The sequence below is a fragment of the Gavia stellata genome, chromosome 20 (assembly GCF_030936135.1).
Source record: "Gavia stellata isolate bGavSte3 chromosome 20, bGavSte3.hap2, whole genome shotgun sequence".
NCBI lineage: Eukaryota > Metazoa > Chordata > Aves > Gaviiformes > Gaviidae > Gavia > Gavia stellata.
The window spans coordinates 2153017-2162476 of NC_082613.1; the positions used below are offsets into that span (position 1 = coordinate 2153017).

General features: G+C 57.8%; 1 protein-coding gene across 1 annotated transcript; it reads right to left on the reverse strand.

The window, feature by feature from the left end:
• Nucleotides 1–4716: 4716 nt before the first annotated feature.
• On the reverse strand, nt 4717–9221 carry SOX18 (SRY-box transcription factor 18). Its single transcript, XM_059827215.1, has 2 exons — nt 8694–9221; nt 4717–6586 (listed from the first exon to the last, which is right to left on the reverse strand). The coding sequence occupies exons 1-2, from the start codon at nt 9106–9108 to the stop codon at nt 5736–5738; spliced, it is 1266 nt and encodes a 421-aa protein (XP_059683198.1). The 5' UTR covers nt 9109–9221; the 3' UTR covers nt 4717–5735.
• Between the last annotated feature and the right edge of the window lie 239 nt (nt 9222–9460).

Below are 9460 nucleotides of genomic sequence, written 5' to 3' on the forward strand. Positions count from 1 at the left end.
TCGGTCAGGAAAGGTTGTGCTGGGAACATTTGAAACCTTTCTTTGCATTTCAACCTTTTCCCGTTGGTTAACCTCTACAACATATAATGCAGTTACGTCTCGAAATGGTTTGCCTCCCATCTAAAAAAACCTGGAAAAATTTTTTTTTTTTTCCAATGCTCTTTTTCTCGGGTCAGGAAATGTTTTGGAGCCGTTTCCCACAAACAGGTTTGGTTTTGATAAATCTTCATTTATTTTTCTTTTTTGGTGGAAGAGGGGGGAAAAAAAATCCCATCACTAGCTGTAGAGCGGCTGCCTGGTGCTGCAGCTGGGGGACCAGCTCCGGCAGCACCTTCCCATTCCCACCGATGTCCCCACCGCAGGGACGTGTGGCAGTGAGCACCCAAAATACATGGACCGAGAAGCTCTAATTCCCCCTTAACATCCCAGCTGAGATGACTTCATCGAGGCTGCGCGTCCGTGGGCGCGTGTCGGCGTTCCCTCCCCTCCTGGCGCGCTCCGGGCCAGGACGGCTTGGGCTGCCACGGAGCTGCCTCCGGCCGCCCCAACGGGTCCCACTCACCCCTGGATCCACAGCAGCTTCGGCCTCGGGAGCGGTGAGCCCAGAGCTGTGTATCACCAGGCCGGGCCGGCTGGCACATGCTGTTTTAATATTTGGGTGATGTCATCGAGCACTCTATAATGCTGTAAAAAACCCAGAACATCTATAAACCTGACCAGTGAACCTCCAGCAGAACACACACATGCATGGGTGTGCACACGGATACACACGCATGGACAAGCGCATACGTGCATGCACATGGGCGTGCGCACGTACATGCATGCAGACAGATGCACACGCACATGCATGCACATGGATGCATACATGTATGCGTGGCGATGCACGCATGCACACAGATACACACATGGATGCACACGGATGCATGTATGCACACATGTGCATGTACAGACAGATGGACACATGGATACACACAGATAGACACAGACTCATGCACATGCAGATACACAAAAAGGGAGATGCATACATACACACACACGCAGAGATGCGCGCACATGGCTACACACACACACTCAGATGCATGTGTGCAGCTACCCAGGGGTACACACACAAACGCGTGCACCCATGGATGCACACAGTGATGCATATACACATGGATGCACACATGCTCGCAGATGCACACACGCTGATACACACAAGTAAGTGCACGCGCACAAACATTGGCACACGCACGCATTGGGACGCGCACACAGATGCACACACAAGGATGCAGACACGCGCGTACACACTCTTCATGCCACCCCGACCCTCTCCCCGGTGCGCAGCACGGTGACAGCCGTGGCGAGTGGCACGGGAAGGACAGGGTGAGTGTGCACGGTGCACACGCTGCCCCGGGGCCGGTGGCTCTCACACGTGTCACAGCATGTGGGGGCCTCTGCAGAAGTGGCCCCAGTGCATGGGGCAGCGAGCCTGGGGGGATCCACTGCCCCACATCCCCAGGGGACGCAGAGCAGATGCCACCCACCCATAAAGCCCAGGCAGGACCTGGCAGTGCCTCCCCCTCTCCCTGCCCTGGCAGCCATCCCGGGAAAGCCGGCAGGATGGGCCTGTCAGGTTTTACATATACCTGTCAAATACCTTCTCCATATTTCTGCCGTAACGACCTGCTAAGTGCCCCTCGCTCCTCCTCCCCAGTCCAAAACCATCAGGCCCTGAGCTTTGGAGAGATTAAGTCATAAAAATCGGAAGGGGCTGCGTGGTAACAGCCCCGGCCTGAGCCATAACGGCAGTGAAATCATCCCCAAACTATTTCAGCCCCGTCCATTTCCAGTCCCACGTCACACCTGAGCCACCGGCACGCAGCAAAATAAAACGCTGGTGGATGGTTTCCTGGCCCCAGCGCGGCCGTACGGGGATGGGGGCAGGGAAAGGAGGTGATGTTAAAAACAAAAAGGCTCTCCGGGTGCGCAGGGCTGGCTGTCTCTGCCTCGCCCCGGTGCCCGAGCGGTGCAGGATGTGTCCCGGCCGGGCTGAGGGACCGCTGAGCTCCCGCCGGCACGGCTGGAGCAGCCCGTCCCATCCCCGGCTGGGTTTTCTGACCTGCCGTTTGCATTAACTAACCCCGAGCCGAGCAAACCCATGCGGCCAAACAGCCAAAGCCAAGGGAACCCGGAATATAGAGGATTTAGCATCAAATCAGATGCAGCTAATTAGCAGCGAGGTTAAAGCTCGTCAAGGAGCCAGCCCCCCTTGCAGTGCCTGCTGAGCTCTCTGCTCTGCTGACGGAGCCCGGCCAGCCCCGGTGCCGACCACCAGCCAAACCCTGGGTTTGGAGAGGGCCAAACCCTCTCCCGGCCACGGCTAAAACGTGACGCTGCAGCGCCGATGCCGCGGGAAGGCACCTGCCCGAACCGCTGCCGGCTCAGTACCAGCCACGCGCTGCCCGCTGGGAGGCGAGGCTGGAGGAACAGCCCCGGTTTGGGGCACTTCTTGCTTGATTTAATGTCAAATTTAGGTGAAATTAGGCGAGTTTAGGTGAAAAAGGCTGTGCGAAACACTGAGCGATGGGAGGAGGCGGCATGTCCCGGGGTCTGGCACGGGTCCTTCTGCCTGCTGTTATCTGACCCAAACCCACGCTCCTGTTGTCTTCCTCTCTCCTTTTCCTTCTTTCTCGTTTCCCTGCGACCTGGGGTAGGGCTGGCCGGCGAGACGGGGCAGCCGCGCATTGTTCACGGCCTCGATTGCAATTAGGCTTTATTATTAATAAAAACACCCAGGGCTGAGTTAGGCAGGAGGGTTGGCAGGGCCCTGCCTGCTTTTGTGTAGAAGCAAGCCCAGGGCTTTGCTGGCAAATGCTGCGCGGTGTTAGAGTGATGCAGACCCGGGGAGCCGAAATCTGGCCCTGGGTCTTGGCGAACCGCGGGTCTCGGTGATCCGGTCCTGGTGATGGGTGGACACAGCAGGTCCCTGCAAATCACCCTGGCACCGCTCGGTGCTTTCGCAGCGATGCAGCAGCTGTGGTTGCAACATGATGCATCCCCGGTGCATTTAGGGATGGCAGTGACCATCCATCACCCTGCGGTTTTCAGTCCGGGTACCCGCGGTGCCCGCCCCAGCCCTGCAGCAGCATCCTTGGGCGCGAAGCAAGGAGACCTCCCGCTCCCCTCACAGCAAAGTTATGTTTTCAACAGTTTTGCAGCTCAGGTACTTTGGGAAAGCTCCTGTTCATGCCCAGCCCTGCCAGCAGCATGGGCGAGCACCCGAAGCCAAGGCACGCCGGACCCAGATTGCTCCAGAGCAAGGAACTGCAGCCAGAAAAACACCCCAAGGATTTCTAGCCATCCTCTGAGATCAGAGGCGAGCTGGCATGGCCCGAGCCGTGGGGAAAGAAGGGAATTTCTGCTGCAGAAAAATGACTTAACATTTCCTCCGTGATGCGATCCGCCGCCGGCTTCCCCCGGCACCGCGGGGCAGCTGGGCGAGGGCCGGCGTGCGCATCGCTTCTTTGAACCGCAGGAAGTGATCGCATCCTCGCCTGGAAGGTACCTGGAAGCTGGGGGCTGGAAAATAAGTCAGGGCTTTTTCTTTTTCCTTCCCCCCTCCCTCCTCGTCTCCTTCCTCCCGGGCCGCTTCGGGGAGCGGAGCGGGACGGAGCCTATAGACGGCTGCTTCCTTTCATAGTCATCGGCGGCGGCACAGGATGCTTCTCATTTGGTGTTGTGTTTGTTTGCTGCGGCGCGGGTTCTGGCACCCGCCGGGCGCCCGCCAGCCCTCCCGTGTAGGTAGTGAGGTCATTTTTCCATGTATTCCCCCTTTTTACATACTGTATATGGAAAGACAATGAAGAGCCTTTCTGGCGTTTAATGGGAACACGTCGCCAGCCCCCAAAGTGGTCCCGTTTATTAGCGCTTCACATTAAACAACATAAAAAAAGTGAGTCAGGATTTAGTCCTGTTAACACTAATGTGAATTTAATTTAGGAGAAGCTTGAAAATTAATGTCATTTGTTAAATATCCATTTCCCCTAAAAGGCAATTCTTTGCCAACAACAACAACAAAAAAACTCTTCTTCTAGTCAGATTTTTTTTTTAAATAGCCTTTTTTGGCGATATCAGCCTGGTTTAAATCACTCAGCGTTCAAGGAACGGATGCCACCGGGGTTTTATGCAACAGATTGTCGTTTCTGCTTTTCAAATTGAACAAAAAAATACTGTAAATCATAAAGTGATTCATGGGAGGGGGATGAAGCTCCGGCAAAGCACCGGCGGCTCCGAGCGGGGTCCGGCTGGGCACGGCGATGGCTCGGCAAGAGCCGCTGGCTGCCGGAGCCGGGAAAGAGCCGGCGAGGGCCAGGAGATGGAAGGGCTCCAGCACGTGGGGTTTTCTTCCAGCTCCAAGGACTAGAGCGAAGGCATCGGAGCAGCCGGGCTCTATTTTTGGGGGGTTTCACGGGAAAACAGGGTGAGCCGTGGGGACCACGCACCGATGCGCTGGCAAAATAATAACCACACCAAGGCTCGATTTGGAGGAGGATATCACATGTTTTATTATACTTTAATCTGAGAACAGCTGCTTTTCCTTCAGAGCACATCTCCGGGCGGCACGGCGCGGTGCCGTGGGGCGGCCGCCAGCATCCCATCCCGCTGCCGGCGCTGCCGGAGTCGCCGTCCCGCGCCGAGCCGAGCCGCGGTCGCGGAGCCCGAGGCGGCTGACGGGGCGGGCGGGCGGCAGCCTGGAAATTAATACATTTGCCAGGTTGTCAAAACATTAATCAACGGATACAAAAATCTGGAAATGGTTGGGACAACATGTATTTGCGGAAAATATGTGTTCACACAACAAGCACACAAGATGGGAACAATTATATGAAGATGTTTTAATAATTAACCAGTATAAAACAGTTTGCTCTCCATACAGTTCTAGACAATAAAAGTGTTTGCAGTCATATTTTTCTTTTGTACAAAATTCCAGTCAATTGTTCCACAATATTTACATTGTCATTCTCTTTTCACAAAATATCTCCTCTTTTTCCCCTCCCTTTTTTTTTTTTGTTTTTAAATCCAGCTTTGCTACATAAATGCTTTAGATCTCATGGATATCCCTTGATTTATTTTTAAAAAGTCTAATAAAAAAAACCCCAAAAGACATTAAATACCATTTTATATATAAAAATGCTTAGTAAAAATATAGTTTTGTTGCCCAATTAAAATATATTGCTGAGAATACAGTAAAAACTGTCCTAAAGCCCACCCCTAACGGGCGCCGACTCTTTAACGGCCCCGGCAAAGTCTTCCTAAAAGTTTTTCCCCTCCCTGCAAGTTCGCCTGCCTTTGGGTTAAATGCTGGGGGCAGGTGGCTTCGGCTCGTCCTGGTGGTGGTGGTTTCAGGCAGGGTTTACTGGAATCAGCTTAAAAATGCCCCTTCGAGCTGGTGGGAGCTACAGCTACGCCCTGCCGAGGGCTGGAGCGGGGAGCGCGGCAGGCAGGCTAGTGCTTGGGAAAGGCGTCTATCTGTGTTATATAGTTATACGGTATATCAGTGAGTTCAGCATGTTTTTTCTCTAAAAAACAACAACAAAAAACCCCAAACCAAAATCAAAAAAACAAACAAAAGAAAGCGATGCATTTAATGAGATACTCTAAATATGATGGAGCTCGTGGTTAAAGGAGAATGGCTTTTTGTTTTCTAGAGGAGAGTCGGGGCTCTCCCGGTGAGAGCATCGGGCGGTGGGGCCAACCTAACCGGTGATGCAGGGGCTATAGTAAACAGCGCTGCTGGCATCGGACAAGGCGGATATCAAGCTGCTCTCCTCGCAGGAGATGCTTCTAGGAGTCACTTTGGACAGGGAGACATGGTAAGGGAGTCCCGAGGCTTCGGGACGAGTCCTGCTCATGTTCAAATACTGGTCAAACTCATTGCGGTCAACGTCTGTCCACAGCTCGGTTTGGTTCAAGTGATCCACGCTCTCCATGTGGTGGGCTTCGGGTGGGGGCGAGAGCTGGCCCAGGTGGGCGGAAAGCCCATTCTGAGTTCCCGAGCACATCTGGTTGTAGTATATGCTGGAGGGATGGGGAGTCCTCATGGCGTCGGCCAAGTGCGATGGGGTCTGCGCGTAGGGCACCGCCACGTCCCGCCCCATGCACTTCTCCTGGGGAAACTCCATCTGGTGATGGTGGTGGTAGCCGCGAAAGGGCATCATGTTGCAGTCATCCTGCATGTGCGGAGGGAAAAACGCCGGCTCGGTCTGTTCCAAGACATCCAAGGGAGACATCTCAGGAGTTGGCAAGCCATAGTTTTCAATATCCGACCCCATGGAGTGGAGTTCTCTGAAGTGGTTAAGTGGGGGAGGCTGGGGGTGGCCCGGCTGGCTGCCGCCATGGTGACTCATGCTGAAATTGTCACTGCAAGGCTGGGAAAGGTTATGCAGGAGGATATTGGGTTCCATCCTCTTGATTTTCTTGGCTTGCTTCTTTCTCCTTGGGCGGTACTTGTAGTTGGGGTGATCCTGGAGATGCTGGATTCGCAGCCGCTCTGCCTCTTCCACGAAGGGACGCTTGTCGCTGGCGCTCAGAGCTTTCCACGACTGGCCTGGAAGGGGAAAGCGAAGCTCTGTGACACCAGCTCGGCCACCCGGCGCTGGCCAGGGTGTGGGGGCACCCGGGGAGAGGGCACCCTTGGAGTGGAAAGGGCTCTCTCGGCCGGTTTGGCACCTGAGCAGGGTGCTGGTGCTGGCAGGAGGAGGGAATGGGAAATGGGAGCCCAAGCAGGGCTGTCCCAGCAGCAGGCTCAGGCTGTGCCCAGCGCTTCGACGTGGTGGGAGAATGGGGTTGCAAAGCCCTGGGGTGGCCGCAGGAACCCCTCTGCCAGGGCAGGGGATTCTGCCTCCTGCTGCCCCTCGGCACAGCCTGGTCCCTGGGGTGCCTGCTTCCCTGCATCCCGCATCCACAGCCCCGCTCCTCTGCAGCCCCAATCGCCCATCCCCAAACCCCACACCCTGCATGCCCGTATCCTGACTCCCCTGTCCCTGCACCCAGCAGCCCCGTGTCTCCGCATCCTGCTTCCCCATTTGGCCATATCCTGCTTCCCATAGTCCCTCATCCTGCAACTCCATCTACCCATATCCTGCTTCCCGTGTTCCCACATCCCGCATCCTAGAGTCGTGTATCCCGCATCCTGCAGCCCTGTATTCCCACATCCTGCAGCCCCGCAGCAGTGTTCTCCACAGCCCTGTATCTCTCCATCCCGCAGCCTTGTTTCCCTGCACCTTGCGTACACGTAGCTCTGCATCCTCACATCCCGCAGCCCCATATTCCCACATCCTCTAGTACCATATCCCACAGCCCTTGATCCCACAGCCCTGCATCCTTACAGCCCATGTCCCCGCAGCCCTGCATCCTTGAAGTCTGCAGCTGGCATCCCTTCGTCCCATATCCCTACAGCTCGCATCCCACAGCCCTCTAACCTTGCAGCCCCCAGCCCTGCATCCTCCAGCCCCGTATCCCGCAGCGCCCTGTTCCTGCAGCCCTGCATCCCTCAGCACCCATCCTTGTAACCCAGCTCCTGCACACCCATATCCTCACAGCCTGCATCCCGCAGTCCTGTACCCTTGCGGCTGGCTAGCACAGCCCTGTATCCTTGCATCCCATGTCCCTCTGCCTCATATCCTTGCAGCCTGCATCCCACAGCCCGGTACCCTTCCAGCGCACATCCCAATGCCCTGTACCCCTTCATCCCGCACTTCCAGCCCTGTATCCCTGCATCCCAATGCCCCGTACCCCTGCAGCATATATCCCCAGCCCTGTAATTCTGCATCCCGCTGCCCTGTACCCCTGCAGTTCACATCTCCAGCCTGGTATCCCTGCATCCTGCTGCCCTGCAGCCCTGCAGCCCGCATCCCCAGCCCCATAACCACCTCTCCCTACATACCCAGCCCTGTACCCCCCACATCCCTGCATCCCCAGCTCTGTACCCCTGCATCCCACAGCCCCACACTTTTGCATCCCGCATCCCCAACCCTGCAGCCCTGCATCCCTTGCTCCATACACCCGCATCCCACAGCCCCACACTCTTGCAGCCCACATCCCCAACCCCGCAGCCCTGCATCCCTTGCTCCGTACCCCCACATCCCCAGCCCTGTACCCCGGCATCCCTGCATCCCCTGCTCTGTACCCCTGCATCCCTGCATTCCCAGCCCTGTACCCCTGCATCCCTGCCTCCCTTGCTCTGTACCCCCACATCCCCAGCCCTGTACCCCCGCATCCCCAGCTCCATAACCCCACATCCCCAGCTCCATAACCCCACATCCCCGCATCCCCAGCTCTGTACCCCTGCATCCCTGCATCCCCAGCTCCATACCCCCGCATCCCCAGCTCCGTACCCCCGCATCCCCAGCTCCGTACCCCTGCATCCCTGCATCCCCAGCCCCGTACCCCCGCATCCCCAGCTCTGTACCCCTGCATCCCCGCATCCCCAGCCCTGTACCCCCGCATCCCTGCATCCCCAGCCCTGTACCCCCGCATCCCCGCATCCCCAGCTCTGTACCCCTGCATCCCCAGCCCCGTACCCCCGCATCCCCAGCCCCGTACCCCCGCATCCCCGCATCCCCAGCCCCGTACCGCCGCATCCCACGGCCCCGCGCTCCCGCAGCCCGCAGCCCCAGCCCCGCAGCCCTCCTCCCGCAGCCCGTCCCGCTCACCCAGCATCTTGCTGAGCACGGCGTTGTGCAGGTCGGGGTTCTGCTGCGCCAGCCGCTTGCGCTCATCCTTCGCCCAGACCATGAAGGCGTTCATGGGCCGGCGGATGCGGGAGTCCTCGCCGCCCTTGCCCTCGGCGCGGCCCGCCGGGGGGCTGTATCCATAGCCCGGCTCGGGGCTGGGCGTGCGGCTGGGGGCCGCGCCGGGGGCCGCGCCGGGGGCCGCGCCGGCGGGGCCGGGGCCGAAGGCGAAGCCGGGCTCGGGGCTGGGCGTGCGGCTGGCGGGGGAGGCGGCTCCCGGGGGGCGCGGGAAGGCGAGCCCGGGCTCAGCGGCCGGCACGGCGGCGGTGACCCATGAACAGTCGCCCCGGGGTTGCGATATCTCCTCTCGGCAGTAGTTAGACTCAGATATATTCATTCCAGCTGGACAGCACTTTGTGTCCGACCCGACCGGGTGCCGGAGAGAGAACCGGGTCCCGCCGCGTCCCACCGGGTCCCGCAGCCGCCGAGCGCAGCCCCGCCGCTCGCCTCCCTCGCCTGCGCTTCGGGGGGATGTGGGGTCGGCTTGGTTTGTTTTGGTTTCTGTTCTTTTTTTCTTCTTTTATTTTTTTTTCCCCCCTTTCCCCCCAAAAAAAAACTTTTGGGATGATGCTGGGCTGGAAGGGGCAAAATATAGCCGGGCTGGACCAATCAGCGGGGCGGAGGGGAGGAGGAGGAGGAGGAGGACGAGAGGGAGAGGAGGAGGAGGAGGAGGAGGAGGAGATGAGGGG